This window comes from Aythya marila (genome assembly GCF_965140915.1).
Source record: "Aythya marila genome assembly, chromosome: 2".
Lineage (NCBI taxonomy): Eukaryota > Metazoa > Chordata > Aves > Anseriformes > Anatidae > Aythya > Aythya marila.
In genome coordinates this window covers 117,854,256-117,875,040 of record NC_139043.1, presented here as the reverse complement: position 1 = coordinate 117,875,040, position 20,785 = coordinate 117,854,256, and the positions used below count along the sequence as shown (strand labels likewise).

Sequence of the window (20,785 nt, the reverse complement as noted above, 5' to 3'; positions counted from 1 at the left end):
ACTGGAACTGCTCCAAACTGCTTCTCAAACATTCACTTCTAAAATTTCCCATATATTTACCATTCTTTTATTCTGGTCACTAATGCATATTTATCCAGTGGACTATGTGGATATTGATAGTTTAGTAGAGTTACATGTGCCATATTGTTAACAGATAATAGACCGCCTTTCAAAGTACATAGAAACAGTTGCCTAAAAAAATAAGTGCTTCAGCCTGAGGAAACTTGAAGACTAAAAATTTCAAGGAGGAAAGATAAATGGTCTCAGCTTAAAGGACCAGAAACAAGAAGAAAACTCAAATTTTAGTGATATGTTTTGTTAAAGAGCTTCATGTGGCTGGTCAATAAATAAAGCGGAGACGCAGGCTGTTGTCAGACAGATTTCAAGGACAAGCCAAACTGGGAGGCAGCTGCAGCTCTAATTTCTGCCTTCACCACTCATCAGCAGAATGATGAGGGCCAGGAGAGAGGATCTTCGCCTCCTGCAGAGCAGACATGAAAACATGGGTCCAGGAAAGAGATACCAATGATGAAGCACAGAGCAAATATAAAGTGAAAAGCATGGCTCTGCAGACACGTACCTTCCTGCGGTGTGGTGGGAAGGGACACATGAGGACACGGCTCAGCCACTGAGGTCCTGAATGTGACATTTCCCTCCATACCCACTACATGGATGTAAAAATGCTGCTGCTTTGTGGCAGCAATCACATTTGAGGTACCACGCAGGGCAGTGCTGAAGAAGAGTGACAATTTTTTTCACCAAAAGCCCCTAGGGAGCCTGCAATTAGCTCCTCTTTTAAAGAGGCCAGTAATTCCTTTCCAAAAGGAGGCAGTTTAAAGGTTGCAGCTCCCACCTCCGCTGTTGCACATCAGTGCTTCCCCCAGCGGGGGTGGTTTCTGGAGGGAGCTAACAAGATAACTTCCTGGACTCCTGGACCTTTTGCATCGTTCTCATCCCTGCTGTGTTTCACTGCTGCAAGTACAAAGCCCTTCAGTATTCTTATCTTGGCATCCCCCATTTAGGGCAATGAGGGAATCATCACAAATGAGTCTTTAGGGATGTATCTGGAGAGAGGCAATAAAAACTAAAAAGCCGGCACTGGGGGCCAAGGGCAGTCAGATCTTTTGGGAGCACTGAGCAGTGAAACTGTTCCGCATTGCTGCTCGGGAAAGCCTGTTCGCTTAAACACAGCAACCAGCTCTGCTTCTGGGGAAGACCTCATGGCCGGGCTATCACAGCCATTGCTGTTTTCAGATCCCATTTCTCCTTCCCCTTCTGTTCTTCCATGCTGTCCCCCCACAGCAGGCAGGACTTGAGCAGGACATGCTAACATCTAAGGTTGTTCTGAAAATTCATGGTCTCTCTCCTGCTTCTGTGTTTTGATGGTTTTATAGACAGCAAGCCTAGCACTTATTTCTGGAGCCTAAACACTTTGTTTTAGCTGTTGGAAGAGACACACATGCAATAGTCAGCATCTGTCAGGAAAAGCTTCTGTATGTGTTGTTTCAAATCAGATTTTTTTCAGAAGAGGTTTGATTTTTCCATAGCCCACTGATCTAGTGAATTAAAACACCTGCAATGCCATTTTCTATTCAGCAAAATGTGCATTCAGAAAAAAACATTTCCATAGACCTTCAACACATTCCACACTTTCATGGCATTGCACATGCAAACCCAGCATCTCCCCGAGCATCAGCTCTCTGTGTACTTGCATGGGAATGAGCCCATTAGGAAAATCTCTAATGCCACACCACAAGTGCCTCTGTATATGGACTCATACACATCCCCAAGTCCTGGCAGCACCAGAGTGCCCTGCTGGTGGTGGTGGAGCTGCCAGGATGGTCTCCTGCCCCTCCTCCATGGCAGATCTGGATGGAGCACAGTCACGGATAAGGGAACACCTTTGAACGGTGAGCTCCAAGGAGCAGGGTCCACCCTGAACATTTCAGAAATGAGCCTAAATAGCCTCCAAGAAGATTTCTGATATCACAGCTGACTACTTTCCAGTTTATTAGTTAAATGTGGTTCTCGGTAGGGTCAGTTTGTTTGAAAATAGCATGTGGCTACTGAAACACCTCATTGGTGCTCAGAAATGAGCAAAAGGAACACCCCTGAGGCTTGATATGAATACTGATGATGGCTCATTAGTCCCCAGTTTTTCCATGAGTTGTCCATTAGCAGTCCAGTAAAAATTCAGAGAACAATTTCTTTGCTACCTTTGTGCAAGGAGGGACATTGTGTGCTGGGCAGGTAGGTCCTGACCTGCTCCTGGTACCAGCACTAGCATCTTGCTGAGTTGCACTTTGCCTCTTCTTCACCTCACCTCACAGATCTACATCCTGTAGAAAAAATAACTTCTCATTAAGATAGCTCAGTGCAGAACATGATATATATATATATATATTTTTTTTTTTTTCTGTGAGTAAATACAAATTGCAAAATCAATGATAGTCTGGGTACAACACATGCAGCTACAAAGAGCTTGTTTATTTTATTTTATTTTATTTTATTTTATTTTATTTTATTTTATTTTATTTTATTTTATTTTATTTTGATCAAAAGCTCATGGCTACCACATGACATACCTGCAAGCCAGGAAGATGAATGAGGTCAAAGACAACACTGGATTTTCACTTCCTAGACTGAGTCAGGCCCCACTGTGAGCCAGGCTGCAAACAGCGGGTGCAAAGCAGTGCTCTGTGGGTCTGTCTGAAAGCAGGGGGGGTGTCTGAACACCTGTGCAAGATGTCACCATTCCCATGGCTCCTACTTGTGGTGCCTGGAGGGATGTTTTCATAGTGCTGGTGGAGGAGACAGAAGAACGGGTGAGGAAGCAGGAGAAAAACAACGCATGAGATTCACAACAAGGAAAAAAAATACAAAATAGGGTAAAATATTAAGCTCTGACAGCGGGTGAAGTCCTGCTCGTCCCAATTACAATCAGCAGCAAAATTCCCATTGACTTCAGTGGGACCAGAATTTTGAGATCAGTTTTTTCATGGTTTTCTCAGCACCCGGGCATATTTTAACGTTTCCTCATGTCACCGTAGGGAAAACCTGCAAAATGTTATTAGCTTTGTTGTCTCTTTTTTTACTCCACAGCATTTGTAAAAACAACAACAAACCTGCAATATCATGAGGAAGCAGCAACAGGAAATAAATAAATACATACATAAATAAATGCATAATTTAATGGTTTGACTTCTCTCTACCTCCAGACTTCGGTACTGGAGCACATACCGAATTAAAACTCCTATTTTCACTCAGTCTATAATGCAGGGCTTGAGAGGCCTCATTTGTTGAACGTGTTAGAAACAAAACCATGGGAAGTATAAAGCCTTATGACAGCTCTTTGTTCGGAGTCCTTCAACACAAAAGAAAATTCAGCAGATGGACTCGAATCCTTAAGCTCACAGATCATTTTCAGGGGGCTGAGTTAATTTTGTGCTGGATATGTGTAAGCTGATACCTTCCAAGATATGCAAAGCACAAATAAAGAAATCAAGCTTTTGCCAAACCTATTCATTTTTGTGCATTCAGACACCTTAACTAAACCAGCCCTCCCAAGTGTTATTTGGGGGTCAACATTAATAAATAAGATTATGTTAATTTTTTGTCCTCCCCCCCCCCAAAAAAAAACAACAAACAAACCAACAAACCTATAAAGAACAAAACCAATATCCCCCCAAACTTCTTTATAAGGTTCACGTTCTGCGAAAGCCCACTTTTATCCCACTGCTTAAGCCACTCTAAATCACTGTCAGTGTATTTCTAAATGCTCTGAGCTGAGAGTAGCAAAGCTTTTACAGTTCAGAATGGCAAGACTGACTTCATAAAAGATTAATATCCTTGAAAAGCAGGTCAGTTATTAAAAGATCTTTTAAAAGCTTCATTTCTTAAAAAGCAAAACTATCTACCCACTCCCCCATCTCTTCTGAAAGCATTTGCACACTAGCTATTCCCTAAATTTCAATTTATTTATTTTTAAACTTTTTCCCCCTTCCTCTTCATTTCTAAGCTACGAATAGCAGGCATTTATTGACACACTGGCATGCTCCACCAGGTGCCTTCTGCTTCCAGGCACCGATGTGACCTGTGCCCAGGTGACACACTCATCCTCCTGTTCTGTACACACGGATGGGGCATTGGAGTATCAGCCCCAGGGCTGCATCATGCTACAGCCTGGGGATTTTGGCTTGCAAACCTGCTCTTACCACCGCTGGAAGTCTGTAGCAGCTGGGCAAAGGACAGATTTCTCTCCCTGATCTTCCATGGTCCCTTCACGTTATGACAGCCTTCTTAGGCAGCACTCTTTAGGTGGCAGCCGAGGAACCAAGCAGGCACCGCAAGTGGTCTAGATGCCACAGGTGTAAAACACATCGGTACCGTATTAGCAGATGGCAGAAGATAAAACAGCAACTGTTGCTCAGACAGAGGGCTCTTGTCATTCTTTTCACTGGACGTTGTGTCACCTTTGCACACCCTGATCCTCAAGCCAGCATTTTGTATGGAGCTAAAGAGGTAGCGAGAATTTTCGGTGAGATATAAGGGAGAAATACAGCTGACTTTTGGCCAAGAAGCTGGTATTTCAACAGATGTTTTTCATGAGTGTTTTCAGTGACTGTTTACTCCTGAAGAGCCACATCTTCCTGTTAATCTTGCCTGCAAATATCATGGCACATAGTGGGAAAAATATCCATTAAATACATCACTACCTGCTTAGGATGTGGCAGCTCAATTGCATCTTAGAAACACAGGCTGTCATGGCTTTGGGGCTGTAAAAGACAGGGCAGGTTGTGGGAAGCTTGCTATGGGATTCAGGAGTATTAACCGAGCAATGATGCTGCTTAAAAAAAGAGGCTGAGCGGGGAGGTGACCTTGGTCACAAACTTCAGAAAACAGAAGGAAAAGCCAGACAAGACAACAAAAGGATGAGCAGAAAGGAAGAACAGGAGCTGGGAAAACTCTAAAAAGGCAAGACACCAAGAAGGTGGAGAAGACTTGCAGTGCCAAAGCAGAAACATTAATAGCACAGATACTAGCACTCTTTTACTCTTGTCATAAGACCATCATGAAAATTACTTTAAATTTAGAAGAATGACATTTAAGAGAGTACAGTTTTTGTTATATAAATGATTGTTTTTCGTGGAAAAGAAAAAAAAGAGTCACCACTGATCATTGCTAAGTTTTGACGGGCAGCCACGACCAAATTCTTAAGCAATCAAATATAAACTGTGCTCGAAGGCTGCTCATGCTTACCGGGGCAGGACAGATGGTGTGGCATGTAGGTGTCTCCACTTTGGATTGCTCTGCCCCCCCGATGGACATCGTCTGAGAGTGCAGCAGCCATCTACTGACTGTAACAGACACCAGGACAAAGGTATTGATCACACTTGGGCTCCCAGGGAGAAAAATTAAAGGTGTTCATGGGCTAATACTTCGGACTGAGGTTTGCTTATTTAGAGCTTCACTTAACAGATGCCATCATCAGGAGATGAAAGTCCTTGCTCTGAACAGACAATTTAAGTGGCTTTTCCCATTAAGCTATGGGTGATATATTTCAAAGGGCAGATTATTGGAGCCTTTCTGCTGACAGCAAGGAATGTCAGATGAACTCACAATACCGGTGAACATCTAAGACTCGGTTAAAAAAAAAAAAAAAAAGAGTAAAATTACAATTCAGGGCAAGACACCTTGACCAATTTATTCTCCATACAGCACAAAGGGACCTTACAATATATCTGCATTTATATTCATTGCCAAAATAGGCAACGGACCCTTACTGTTCAGGGGAACAAAGCTCCAGATGCTCTTATATTCTCAGCCTAATGCGCTCAGCTACTGGTGTGGCACCATTAATCACATAAAATATGAGTTTTATAGCCTCGGAAAACTGGCACCTCCCAAATGTATTCATTTGACTGCTCTGCCGAATACAAAAGCTTCTCATGAACAAGCAAGCTGTGAATCCAACACATGAAACATTACCACCCCATAATCAATAGGTATCGGAAGGGTGCGCTGAGGTTTAGCTCCTCTCTGGTTCTCTGGCAGACAGCAATCACTCAGCTCTGTGCTGCAGAGCTCCATTAGGCACTTTGTTTTGCATTGAATGACTTGACTCAAACGTGTACGGCCTCCACGGATGGATAAACTGCTGTAAAAAGAGATAAGTCAGCAACACTGATTGGCCCCATTGCCTGAGCGTGTCTTCTGATTTTGGGGTTTCTGCCAAAAGCATCATCATCATTCGGGGTTTACCCTTCAAGAACTCTTGGTCACTCGGATGCTGCACGCACTTGCAGCTCAGCGTTCTCCCCAGCAGAAACCAAATTCATCAAAAAGGAAATTTCCAAACTCAAATTTATCAAGAGTAAATTTGTAGCACAGATCCCGTGTACCTAATCTTTCCCGTTGTTATGAAACGAAGTAGTTCAAAGACCAATTCAAAGACTGTGCTGCCTACCTTTCGCTCAGAGGAAGGTTTATCTTTGTGTACAACTGCAGAGATTTGAGGGCACACCTTGTTGCAGCATTTTCCTTTTTCTCTCATTGCAAATCAAAGTAACAGAACCACTGTAAGCTTCGGTTTTGTTGTTGTTTTGGGTACGTATGTATGCTTTTCATCATCATTTCTGGGGCCAGGGCTGTCAGTACTGGGCTCAGTCCTGGCTGTCGCAGGATTCCACAGCCCTACATCTCCCTCAAGAGCTGCTCATGCAGCAAAAGCTGCTATTTAACCAGGGATGCTTGCCGTGCATTTTGTACCTGGGTAAATGCCTGCTGAAGGCAACAGGAACAAGACCAGAATGCATCCCAGGCGAGGCGTTCGAGTTGGTTACAGCCATCTGCAAATTCAGTGTTTGGCACTTGGGAATCTCCTAAAACAGTCACAAAACGAGGGATGCTCTAGAAATGATTGGATTACCTGCCTGCAAAGGCAAAGTGGTAACTCCTGTTTGAAAACAAAACCAGCTCAGACACCAAAGATGTGGCTTTTATACAGACACACAGGTAAGACTATAAATAAATAAATCCTGTCTGCACAAACGCTAATAAAGTGATAAATGAAGGCAATTGTTATCTGCTTGTTCAAAGCCTTGTGGACTTTCTGCAATAGATCTTTTCTTGCGATTTCTATTGCTGCAGCGTCATCAGAGTTGCAAGGACGGCTGACTGTGGAAGCCTGACTCCTGTAAAATCTTATTCACGTGCCTATCCTGAAGAAGCAGGGACTGCGGGGTTGGACTCTCATTGACCTGTGTCAGAGGTGCCTCTTAAGAGCCTGGGTGAGGAAATGTTCTCTTACAGGCAGCTTACAAGCCTAAACCCTTGTGGCATTAGAAGGAAATGAATTTGGCTTCTCAGAGACCGGGGCTTCAGAGCAAACCTCGGGAAACAAGTCCAGAGTACCAGCATATGCGCTAATCCATTTTTCTCCTGACAAAGGCTTCTTTATTAATGTCTCTGGCTGACAACAGTTGAGATAAGTGTTTTAAGAATGATGATAAACATGCTAAGAGAGAACAATGTGAGTGCATTTTTATTTCAGTATTCACTTCTTTATTTCACTGCTGTACAGCTGCATTACACTTGGCTTTAATCCCTCCAGCATTATTTTCCTTGGCAAAATAGTCACTGAACTGAGTAGAACCTACTATTGGAAAAATATGCTTGAAAAACCAGCGTGATGTCAATGCCAACTGAAAGCTATGGAGCTTAAAATGTCACAAGTGTGCCCGTAGCTGAAATGCCTATCTCCTCATTTTTATTTTTTTTGACCAAACTGGGAATGTTGTAGTCTTAGGTTGTGAAGCCAACTGTACAAAGCACAGAGTAGCCTACCGAAAATGAATATATGTGTTTTTTTTTCCCCCACCCATGAAAAATCATTTGGAAAGCAATTTTATACAAGGATGTAGGGATAGTTTCATAGGCAACAAATGACTGTTCGCTCTTTTAGTCTTGCCTGTGTTAATCGTGGCTATCAGTAAGAAGCTGAGCTACAGACTTCTTAAAGAAAGGATATAACCCAACTTTGTAAAGCATCTTTAATAGTCAAATAAGCACTACTGAGGAATAACTCAGAAGACCGTGGTGATTCATTATGAGCAGATGCTATAAACAGGAGCAGTAAAACTGCTAGGTAAAGAAGCAGCAAGCTATTTTAGGAGTCCTGAAAAATCTCTTCTAGTTCTTCAGACGGATCATGCTGCTACAGTTGCTTTATTAAAAAAAAAAAAAAAAAAAAAAAAAAACTGTATTCTGAAAAGCACTTTTAGGAAGAAACCTAACTGGGACTATTTTACTGGAACTATTATTTCACCAAGATCTTCTATAGCACTAAAACACACTGCAATTGAGTTCCCGATACAGTTTGAGAATGGGAGGGGTCAAAAAATGAACAAAAAACCCACCATACCTGCACCAGGAGCTATTTATTAGCATAACACTCTTCCTTTTAAAGATTTCATAACAACTGAAGTATATACAAAGTCTTACAGCATTTACACAATAAAAAAAGTTTCCTATTAGCTGATGAAGTATAAGGTAGTGCTGCAATTTACTTTGAAGCATGTATACAATAATAATGAAGCAGACCACTGTACTTTCAACTTCTCCGCTACCACACCACAACTGTCGGTTGAAATGACAGTTAATTAAACCACTGGGAAGACACAGATTGTCAAAAGATTTGTAACAGGTTGACTTGCAGCACTAACCATCATAAGGAGGAGAAAAAAAAAAAAAAAAGAAAGCTACATACTGTCATGTTTCTACACTTTTTCTAGAGCTGTAACAAACTTTCACAGCCTTAGATATAACATATGCAAGACAACATAATCACAAATTTTCAGATATAGTTCAGCTACTGAGTGTATTTACTTCTGAATAGGAGGCGTTATATTGATATGGCTGTGTGTTTCCATTTTTGATCATTAACTGTTCAAATAGGTCTACAAAAAAAAAATTAAAAGACAGCATGGAGTTTGTAGTCATGATGTGTTTGACTAATAAAGGCATTCAATATCAGCTATAGGATCTAATCATTCCTGTCAAAAGTTTAAGACCAGGAATCTTAGAGTTAAAACCAAACCCACAAAATCCCCCACCTTCAACGTTTTTGTTTGTTGACTCTTCAAACTTTTCCAACAGGGTAATACAAAATCGTTACAATGCTTACACCGAACCAAATGTAAGACTCATTTCGTTTATGAAAGGTCAAGCAGATTCATGAGACCGCTTCAGTTGTAAAACTGAGGGTGCTTTATCTAGAAACGGAAACCTTTACTTAACAGTCCCTCACCACAGGTAGGGATACACATTTTAGCAAAGAACAGAGCATCCTTTGCTCTTCAGAGACAGTTTTACTGGTGCCAATAAGCCACTTTCTGCAAGAGATAAGGCTGCTTTGCCTATTGTTGTATGTCTAAACCTCTTATTTTGTCCAAATTTGCCCCACCCCCCGAAGGGATTCTAACTTCAGCTTTGAAGCCAGTAACGTCAGTTGACAATATCCGTATTAAGACAGAAAGTGACATATAAAATCCACAAGGAACCACATAAATACCAAAGAAGTCATATAACCTTTCCATGTAAACACTTTGATTATACTGAAGCCCTAATTAGATTCTTGTCTTAAACTTTTGGCAGATAATGTGTATGCTCAGCCAGGCTTTGCAGTTGGTTATTGTTCAAGTGGAAGCCAGGTCAGTTCACATGTTGACAGGCATGCAACTTGGAAACATTGCACAACAAGCAACACAAAGAGATTTGAGAAGTGTACAAGACTTCAAGTAGACTTCACAACCCTTCACAACTGAATATTCACAGACAAAGATACAGTCCTTGCTTTTTCTACTGTGGATTTTCTCTCACACATGGGACACTTTCTGTGACTCTCTAGCTTGCTTGATGCTATACAACCACTTGATGATTCTGGCATTCCTTTCAATTGCAGAAATACCATATGGCACACGGTCATTGGCACTGTCATCGTTTCTAAGGTCACTGTTGCTGTCCTGAGACTGTTCACAGTCTGAGCTAATCATGCTTGCGCTGCGAAAGTTGAGGGATATAATATCAGAGTTAGCCCTTGCAAAGTTTTCCATCCCGAGGTTTTCAAGCTCTTCAGGATCCAGTCCGCAGTAGTTAAAGAATCGTTCAACGTCTGCGTCGACACGAAAGTATCTGTCGCTTAAGTCTGATTTTGACCGCTGCAGGGAGGGTCTTCTACTAACTCCACATCCAGACTCGACTGCCTCGATCTCTGGGGACTTCAGGGTGGCAATGGCAGCGATTTTGGGTTTTGGCGGCAGAGGTGGGGCTGAACTACTGCAGGGTATTGCTTTTAAGGGCTTTGCGCTAGTTACTTTCCTAATGTCTGAGGAGCTGTGAGAGACGTGCAAGAAAGTCTCTGCCGACTGATCTAGGAGCCTTCTGCTGACGTTGGAGCTGCTCTCCTGCGGGCTGCTGCGGCCCTGCGTGGGGTAAACCTTCAGAGACTCGGCGAACGAGTGTCGGTTCAGTTCCGTCGAATCTGCTCTGTGGGGCGGCCAGTTTCGGGGACCGTGCTTGTGCCCCGAACCTGAGCTGGAGCCTTCGGAGCTGTTGATGATGTTCTTCAAAATCTCCAGCTTCAGGTTCTCTCTCTGGACGCCGCTCTCGGTCTTGGCGTTGTTGCTGAAGACTTTCAAGGTGGGGCTCCCCAGCGCTCGCTTGGCCGCGGGACAGACCGGCGGCTTCGCCAGCACTGCCGGCTTCACGGGCTCCTGCTTGGCGTTGATGACCTCCTGGCTCTTGACATACTTGGCCTTGTCGGCTTCCAGCCTCTCCACCGCGCTCAGTCTTTTGGGGTTGGGCTCCGCCTGCCTGCGAAAGTAATCTGGTCCTTTGTTCAGGATGCGGAGAGGGACGGCGGACGTGAAAGTCACGGCAGGGCTGACCGGCTTCACCATGCTACCTGTCGGTAGTGTTTCTGTAGGCATGTTTGGTGGTCTTTCCCCCGCAGCCGTTTTGGATTCTTCTCTGGGATCTCCTAAATGCACGGTGTAGAAACATGTACATTAAGCACAATGAATAGCCGATGAATCCCGGGATCTGAGCGTTAGCAGCAGCGCCTCCTCATCTCACAGCTCATTAAATAACGCTGCGCTTCTCTTTTAAAGGCAGCCTTTGTACCGCCAGGCCACCAGACGCAAGCCTGCGTTAGTCTGCTCCGCTGCCTCCTTTCTTCTCGCTGAAAGACGTGGGAGTCTCGCCGCTCCCTTTGTGCTCCGCTACAGGCAGCGATCTGAAAGGCAGAAGGACCAACCACACGTTAGCGGGAGTGCCTGACATCAGAGCGATAGCAACAGCCGACCCGGCCCTCCTCTCCTCTCCTGGCCCTCCTCTCCCAGCCGGGCCGCAAGGAGCACGGGGAGGCGGCACTGGGTGGGTGCCCTGGTGCCAGCACCCAAGGGCCCAGCAGGGGGAACGCTCCCTCAGCACCCCCAGCACGGTCCCAGCGTCTGCGTTGCAGAAGGAAGGGGAAGGAAACCCCAGCCCCGTCGCCACCCGCTTCTGCAGGCAGACAGGGGAAGGGGATTCAAAGTGTGGGGTTAGAGGGTTTCACCCATCCGCCACCCGAAGGTGGGTGAAAGAGCACTGCCGAACTGCTGGCCGTGGCTTTGACCGGTTGATTTCTCTACCTATTTTCTCTCAAGCTCCTGATCAGTAATATACTCCATATACCCCACAACTTCAGTTTTTTTTTTGTTTTTTTTTTGTTAAAAGCTCCATAAAATGAGCTGGTCTAAAAAGCAGCAACCCCGTGGACATGCGAGTTTTCAACTGCAAGGTACCTGCTTCATCATTAAGCTACCAAGAAACCAGCAACCATAAAGCAGAAATCATAGAACCATTAAGGTTGGAAGAAACCTGAAAGATCTCGCTAAAGCCCCATATTGCAGCTTGAAGCCTGCTTGAACATTGGTCCCCAAGCATAGGTGCTCCAGCAAGGAAGCAATGATTTCCAGCTTTTGATCATTAACTTACAGGCTAAACAGAGGGAAAAATACAAATAAAATTAAAAAAATAGTAAAATTAAAATTAAAAATAGCTTTGTTCTAAGAAAGATTTTGGAGCACGTAAAACATTCTGACTGGGCTTGAAAGAGAACTTGTGTTGACGCTTGGATACAATTGTTCAAGCTTTCTATGAAGCACGGATTCCAAGCAAATTTTACCTCAATTTAAATCCTTTTAAGTTGCTATCACTGGATTGTCAAAACAATCTGAAATGCAACAGCATGGATGACAGGACAAGTGCTGTAACAATTTTTCCCACATGAGGCACTGAAGGGCACTTATCAAGGAATCTACTTTTCAAGCAGTGATTTAGCTAACGGGCCTCATTTGTTTTATTACTGCCCCATTAATCTATGCTGTCCTTTCTAACATCCCATTTCTGCTACTATCGCGTTCTTCAGGGAGAGAAGGAAAAACTACTGCTGCCTCTCCACTCATCCTGAGGTGCTCGAAGCAGCAGCCTTCCTGGTGATGACCTGCTTTCATGTATACTGCCATGCTCCCTGTGCTCATCCAGCAGCATCCAACTTACTTAATTCGGGTGTGCCATCAGTATCCTGTTTGGACCAACAAGAAACCACCCCCACATCCCACAAAAGAACCCTTTCATTCCAGCTAAAGGTACATTAGGAGTAAAAGAAAGCAGCCTCAAGTACTTATTCCCAGAAATACGTGATATATACATCGAATATTCCCTCTAAATCACTCAAGGTCAAGGCAAGGAAATCAAATATATAAATGCTATAATGAGATTACAGAAAAAAAAGCTGAGCTTTCTCCCGAAGGCTCACTGTCACAAGCATTCTTCAAATACAAACTAACATATTTAGGTGGGTGATAAACCAGACATGTATTCGGTGCAATTGAAAGGGTAGTGAAATGTTAATTAAGCTTCCCTTTCAATGTTGTTTTATAAATCCTAGTGCTAACTCCTCAGCAGTTTGACTTCCTGAATTTTAACTAAGTCTTTCTGAAAAAGAAAAAGCTCTCTTTCCTCATTTGAATCAACACATTTATTGGTACTATTTTGAAATTAAGCATCAAATCTCCAAATGCACTGAAGGCAATTCCAGCACGCATCTGCTCATACACATTTCCATTCCATACACACAAATCAAATCTTTCCACGTCGCCAGCTCAGAGCTTGATGGCTAAGTGCTTGTAAAAATACCCGATCGGTGTGTGCACTTGATGCTCATGTGCAGAAATCTAATATATGAGAGAACATAGGCCTTGTCAGGAAAAAAAAAAAAAAAAAAAAAAAAGACCCAGACCCCCAATTCCACGTACTATAACAGCAATGTTACCCATCTGAGTTAATACAACTTGAGTAAGAGAGACAACTCTGCATTTCTTCCTAGGACATTGCCATCGTCCTCACTCAGGACAGCCCTGGATGATGCCAGCCAGCATTGCTCAGAAGGCTAAGCATCCACCAACACCACACTTAAAAGGAAAATAGAAGAAGAAGAAAAATCCCACTGTGCATGCATGTTCACCTGAGGGAACCAGAGTGCTTTTTCGTAAGCACTTATAGGGCCAAGTGCCCCAAAGTCACTGGAAGTATGTCATGACTGGCAATGAGCTTCAGGCACCCTACAAAGAAAAGCAAAGGGCTCTGGGGGAGCCAGGGCAGAGATGCTCACCAGAGCCGGTAACAGCCAGGTGGTTACGTGGCCATCCACAGAGGTTTTGTACCTGTGGGGCCACTGGTAAAAAATAAGGTAGGTACAGCTACAAAGGAAGGATTAAAGTGTGTTGTATTAAAGTGTGTTGTTTAAGTTTTCCTGAGCTACTGCATTGAAATATCACAGTAAAGTTTATTCAGTATCCGCTAGATATTATTAACCAGACACCATTAGAAAAGCAAGTGGGATGAAAGAGGGGTGGGGATGGATACAAGTGTGAATGAAACAACCTCTCCTGCCTGTGCTGTGATGGCTGCAGCCTAATTCTGCTGCTATTCGGCCATGCTAGTGCAATGCCTATCAGCCCCTCTGCTGTACACTGGCACCTGAAACACAGCAGCGACACTACAAGAGCCTTGTTACTTATAAACTTCATCACTAATGAAAAATGCTGAGCAGCAGCAGCAGTACAGTGTAGTCCTAGGAAGACTAAATTGTGCCACTTAAGTTTCCAGTTGTGAAAACCATCATTGCAGCAACGGGGGTGAAAGTGGCTTTCTGTTGGCTTAAACTCCAGAGAAACTCATCGCTTAGCCATCTGAATTGCCTGTTGTGGACAGAGAAACAGTACCAGCTTTGCACTACAGAAATTCAATGGCAAATTTTCAGTCCCAGAAAACGCGTGAGATATACTTAGGGACCTAAGTAATGTTCCTTTTATTCTATATTGTTTACATCCAGATGTCTATTTTGTCAGTGCAATTCTTCCTGCAGACTGGGTTGTGTTTTTCAGGATTTGCTCCAGATTTCCATTATTGCTCTTCTGTATAAGAATCACTATATTTAAGAGATCATTTAAAAAAAATATGAAAACTTATGCACCCTTTCATGGCTCATTTTAATACTATGCATGCACAGATAAAGGCTTAAAGTTCATACTAACTGAGCTCTTCTAACATCAGCTACTCTTGCACAACTGCTCAGCAGAATACAAAACATACAAAGGGGTTGAGGGTTTTTGTGTTTTTTTTTAAAGCTACATTTTCAGCCAGGCACTTTGATTCAGGATTCCTTTGTGGCAGAGGCAGAGATCCAAAGCACTTACTCATTCTAGGCATCATGCTCTAATCACTCTTAGGTCTGCAATATGTTTGTCAGGTATTCACATTTAAGTAACAGGCTCACTATCTGCATGATTTAGGGGAAAACAATACAGTCAAGAGAAGCAATAGCTACACGACTAACAGTAACTACAAACAAGTTCTCTATAAAATATCCCTCCCTTGATTTAAAGTCAACATAGTAGTAGGAGAAAAACTATATAAAAACTTAGGAATTACAGCTCCATGTATTTTAAATAAACTTTTTTTTTTTTTTTTTAATGTAAAAGAAATTTATGAAGTGGTCACACTGACAAGCATTTATTTCTAGATCTATTAACTTACTAATGTATAATAATCAAGTTTATTTTCTCTCATACCTAAAACTGCATTCTAAACAGAACTCGAATGATGCTACCTGACAGCAAACACTGCACTTCAGTCCCTGCTCCCGTTTTGCCTTGTAGCTCCTATACCTTTCAACCAGCCTTTGCCTAAAAGTCTACTCTGAAAACCACCACATATTGTAGCAATATTCAAGTTGCAGCACAGTACCAAAAAAACAACAGTGAAAGTATGGCCTAAATGACATCAGTGGAATTTTTGCTCTTGACTTCAGTGAGGACAGCTTCATCCGACAATGCCGTGCTGAAGCTGATGCTCTTAATTCATCCCTCTGGGACAGTGGATGAGGGGAGGATTGTATAGGAGGTAGGATGAAGCACAGTGAATAAATATAACAAAGGTTGACAGCCTTTCCTCTGCTTTCCTTGATATTTAAAGGCCTGTGTCAATTTTCTTTTCCAGATGGTAAAATATAACTACCGCAGCCCCAAGATGCACCAAAAACATCACAAATTCAAGCGTAAGCAATCAACAAGTGATCTCAATAGGGCTCAAAGAAATCACAAAACAAAATTTGCAAAGGAACATAGTACACAGATGAAAAATAACAGGCTCTGTTAATGACTAGGTGCACTTTAGAGCTGAAGGTCCCATTACGGAGATGCTGCTTTGTTAATAGTCCCTATAAAGCCTGTAGGACTTCACTGAGAATAACTTGCTACAGTTTTATGCACTAGGATATACTAATATGTATGCCTAAAATGAATTTAAATTATTCTGTGGATGATTGTCGCTATAGACCTCACATATTTAGTTTATGTTACTAAGTTTAAAAATAGAAGCTAAGTCTAAATAAACTAGGCTTACAGTGAAATAAAATAATCCACATGAAGAATGGCAGCAGTTATTACATTTTTAAAATCAATTTTAGATAAACATGTGCATGGGTGTAGACTTGACCTCAGTTAACATTAGCTGTCAAGATAAAGCATGAGGAGATTAAAACATCTTTGAGATCTACCATGACCCAAAATACTAATCAATGTGCCCCTCTTTGGGAACATGAAACAGAGAACAAGTGAAGAGCAGTATCTTTTCAAGGAGATAAAGCCTTGGAAAGGTCACAAATATGGTATACACTGGCCTAAAAGTGGGAGTGGCACAGTTCTATAGAAGTGGGAATCATAGAATTATTAAGGTTGGAAAAGACCTCCAAGATCATCTGGTCCAACCATCACCCTGCCACCAATGTCACCCACTAAGCCATGTCCCCAAGCACCATGTCCAACCTTTCCTTGAACACCCCCAGGGAGGGTGACACCACTACCTCTCTGGGCAACCCGTTCCAGGGCCTGACTGCTCTTTCTGAGAAGAAATGCCTCCTCATTTCCAACCTAAACCTCCCCTGGAGCAACCTGAGGCCATTCCCTGTAGTCCTATCACTAGTTACCTGTGAGAAGAGGCTGACCCCCAGCTCCCCACACCTTCCTTTCAGGCATTTGTAGAGAGCAATAAGGTCTCCCCTGAGCCTCCTCTTCTCCAGACTAAACAACCCCAGTTCCCTCAGCTGTTCCTCATAGTTCCAGAAATTGGTGGAAGTTTCCACCAACTGGAAACGTAAGAACTTTGGCAAAGGCTACCACTTTGCACCAATGATATATTACATACAATCAAAAAAACCTTTTGACAACTGCAACTATCATAAATTTTCTACTACTTTGCACAGGTGGACTGTACAACAGCTTGATATTTACACTAATTCAGCTTTGCTCTTGCATTACATTCAATGACACCCATTAATGCTGCATGCTAAACATCACTGTGAAGTGTTACCAGGTTGTAAGCTTGTATGAGAAAAAATTTCTGTAACATAAAACTCTCCATAGACAATACTACAATCACTTGACACACTTTCTATTATAGCGTGCAGTTAAAACTATGAGGTTTAAAACAGGATGTTGACATAACGAGAAATGCTAACTTTGTTATGGGGAAATCCATAGAGATGTAAATGCCTGTAAAAGCACCTTGGTGGCTTTACTTGCATTCTGCCTCTGTGAAGTATGCTCAGTGCTCACTGGGAGCTGGATAGAGTTTCCTCTTTGAGATAAAAGTCATCAGAAAATATTTTGCTGCTTTTCAGTTCTGAAATATAGTTCTGTTTTTTTTTTTTTTTTTTTTTTTTTTTTTTTTTTTTTTTTTTTTTTTTTAAACCCAGTAGCTACAATTCACTGTCAGTGATACTTACTTCTGGGTAAATTCTGCCCAAACATGAAAACTCTAATTTCTTTAAACAGGTGCAGACAGCTGCATGAATACACAAGAAAATTCAGGAATGAAATTTCCCTTTCTTCCAAACTAGATTGTACAAAAAATGCAGCTTGTCTTATTATTTAGAGAGATACTACATGCTGTGTTTGTAGAAGCAGGAAAGGAAATCAATTCTGTTTTCTCTGGAACCCTGTGCTGCTTAACAACATACCAGACTCTCAAATAATTTCAGCCCCTAATTTAAAAATACTTCAGGAGAGGGCCTAAAAAGTATAAGGAACGTGATGTAACTTATTACATTTGTAGCTCTGGCTTTTTGTGGATACTTCTACTTTAGTGCATATTTTATCACAATATTTCTGTAAAACACCTTGCAAAGCTTTAGGTGACACCAGCCAGTTCACCAGCCAGTCTCAATGGCCCAAGTCCAAAGCACTTTTATCCTCTTAATTCTGCACCTCTCCAGAACTACTGCATTTAAACTTATGCCCTCCTCCCTACAACAACCTCACAGCCCTCTGTTTTGGTCTCCTGGCCCCCATACAATTTGCCCAGGATCATCTCTGTACTTTTAGAAATGAACACAACCACCTTTGTTAAAGGACGCTTGGCTCCAGTGCCTCGTAGCGTTTCAGAGTTCATCAGATGCCAAGACAGGTCCCAGCGGTTTGGTCCTTCTTCTCTGAGAGAAGCAGAGTGAACTCTTATTTTCTCTCCTTCTTCCTCACCTCTTCACACGATTTCCCCCTTTCAACATCCCATTTTTACAAGGTGCAGTAACTCCCAACAGCAGTGCTATCTACTATTCTCCTTTCTTCTCCTCAGTCAGTAGAAACACCCAGCACCTCAGGTCTCCTTGCCCCTGGGCAGCTGACCTTCACAGCCACGCTTGGATTTGGTATCCCGGAAAGCCTTTTATTTTTCTAGCAGTAACATTTCAGATGTGTAACACAAATAATTAATTGGCCAGCTTTGTGTGTCATCGCTGCACACTGGGAGAAAACAGAGGGAGGCCGAACAACAAAACATTTTTAATTAAGAAGCTGAAGAAAAATGTTTTAAACGGAACACTTCATATTAATTCACATCTCAGATCTGTGGTAATTCCTAACAAGTCCATTTTAAGAGTGAGCAGTATTTTAAGCTACCCAAACTTCTGAGGTTTCCGTACATAATAGGTTCAGCATAAATCAGGTGCAAGTGCAAATTCAGTATAAATCAAAGGCAACTGAAGAAGGAAAATCAGCATCTTCTATCTGCAAAAATGTGAAAATACAGCAAAAAAAGCACCCTTGTTCCAGCATTACCACATGGGTACAGTGCCTCGCTAGCAGGGCTGGCAGGCTCCGTTCATCAGTCACCTGTGGAAGCAGTAATCAGGTAGTCGGGAAACAGCTCGGTATCTTCTAAAGAGTGCCTCACCAAAAAAATGATTATCATTAACTCAGGATGGAATATGTATTTTGCTAGCAATATTTCCAACTTGTAGTCTCATTTTTCAACATTTAAGTGGCAGCAGTATCCATAAAATCTTGGCTAGCTGATGCTTAGACTCGAGGCACCTGCTCCTCTGACAGAAATTTTTTGCTTAAGCCAAAAATGAGAATTCACTTCTGAGCTCTTCCGACCCCACCAATATCCTAACACCAAACGGGGACAAAACCTGGACACTGTCCCTATCTCCCACACTGAACTTCCACAGAAAGGGGCTGTGAGAAGGCTGGAAGCAATAAGCACATACAGGCCCAGAGGGATGCTCAGGACACAGGCCCGTGGGCATGCCCTGCTCCCACCAGCCACTCAGCGTGGGTGCAGCCCTATTATTTACATTAACGGGCATGCACACAGCTAACTAAGCCTGATGGATAATTCCCAAGCTGTAGAGGAACCAGGGATTTCCTTGTCCCCTCCTTGACTGTTCATACTACTTCACCCAGCAGGTAACTTCTGAGCATGCTGCAGGCCCCAAAAATGCAGCTGGGGATAAGCAGGATGACACAAAAAAGCTTTCTTCTTCTGCTTCATTTGGAGTGCAGACTGGAAGCCAACCTCCACAGCAAATGAATAAACTAGTATAAAATGCATGTAGAGACAGCACTTCTCCAGCACTTCTGTTCAAAGTTTTCCACTAAAAAAAATATTTGCAAGCTTTAAGTTACAGAAAGAATGACAAAGTACAGGGTACTTGGTGAGGTGACCGGGTTAGTGACCCTACTCTAAGCACAATTTAAGAATTTCTAGGAAGTAGGACAACTCCATCTGAAATAGAAAGAGCCACCCAAGAGTGCCCCAGTAGTCTGCCAAGTGGGTTCTTCCTCAGCAGGTGGAAGAGGACTGGAAGCTGGACTTGCCCCAGTTTGGGGACTGGGGAATTGATCCAGTCTCCCATTTCTCAGAAGTGTACAGTAACCAGTGATCTCATGGGCAGAAATGGCCAGCAGCTGCTACTGCCAAGTCATTTTTGTGGGAAAAAAAAAAAAAAAGTTTACCAGACTTTGTCATAAAAGGCCTCAAACCCTGAAATCTCTAGTTGCCATGTTTAGACTTTACTGAGAAAGTTTTCCTAACAGTTCACAATGAGAAATATACTGAAGGAACATAATATCGTAACTATAAACATGTTTTATTTAAAAACAATAAAGCCACAATGAAAATAGCTGCAGTTAAGCATTCTCTTGCAGTTACTAACCCTGCAAAACTCCAGAAATGTTACAGTACATGAAGATCCAGAGTAAACAAATACAGCCCAGAAGAGAAACAATCCTAACAATTTATGCTGTGAAAAAGGATACCACAAAGAGCTCTTATAAATGGAAAAAATATGTCAGACTTGAAATTTTATTTCCTTTAGTAGTCAGAAATTTAATTAGTAAGAACTTTTAAAAATACTTAAAAACTTTCAAAACAAATTGAATAGTTTCTTTCTGAAGTTTCTTACTGTTTATGAAAACATATTTGAAAGAAACAGTGCATGGGTGTATGGAGAATTTCTTATAATACTTAGAATTTTTTACAAGTAAGAAACCAGAAAGTCACACAGATTATGCATAGTTATATATTTTCTTTCTAAGTTTAACAGCTTGTTGTTACCTTACTATACAGAAAATTCCTTTTAGTAAACTCCATACACAAATACAACCATTTCACCCTTTAAAATATAGAAAATGAGTATCTTCTATTACAAATCTAGGAGACAACCTTTAATAAAGTAGCTGGGGGCCTGGAGTTAGATAAACTTTAAGCTCCTGTCCAAGCAGAGCCATTCTGTGATTCTACATAATACACTAGGCACGGTTAAGAATTGGGCATGCTGAAAAAAATACCATTAGAAAAATGACAATGTTCACCCAGAGGAGTACAACAGAGTGGCCCA

The 20,785-nt window shown here is 42.2% G+C and overlaps 1 protein-coding gene across 7 annotated transcripts in view; it reads right to left on the bottom strand.

The window, feature by feature from the left end:
- Positions 1–1,803: 1,803 nt before the first annotated feature.
- The window catches only part of FAM110B (family with sequence similarity 110 member B), a 114,782-nt gene continuing 95,800 nt past the window's right edge, over positions 1,804–20,785 (bottom strand). For 6 of the 7 annotated variants that reach the window (XM_082753628.1, XM_082753624.1, XM_082753623.1 and 3 more), the window contains one exon: positions 9,302–11,293. In XM_082753628.1, the coding sequence (XP_082609754.1) occupies positions 9,876–10,988 (1,113 nt within the window). In that variant the 5' untranslated portion in view covers positions 10,989–11,293 and the 3' untranslated portion in view covers positions 9,302–9,875. Of the gene's footprint in view, positions 2,340–2,585; positions 2,802–9,301; positions 11,294–20,785 lie in introns of those variants that run through there. The other variant, XR_014316939.1, reaches the window with a different exon arrangement.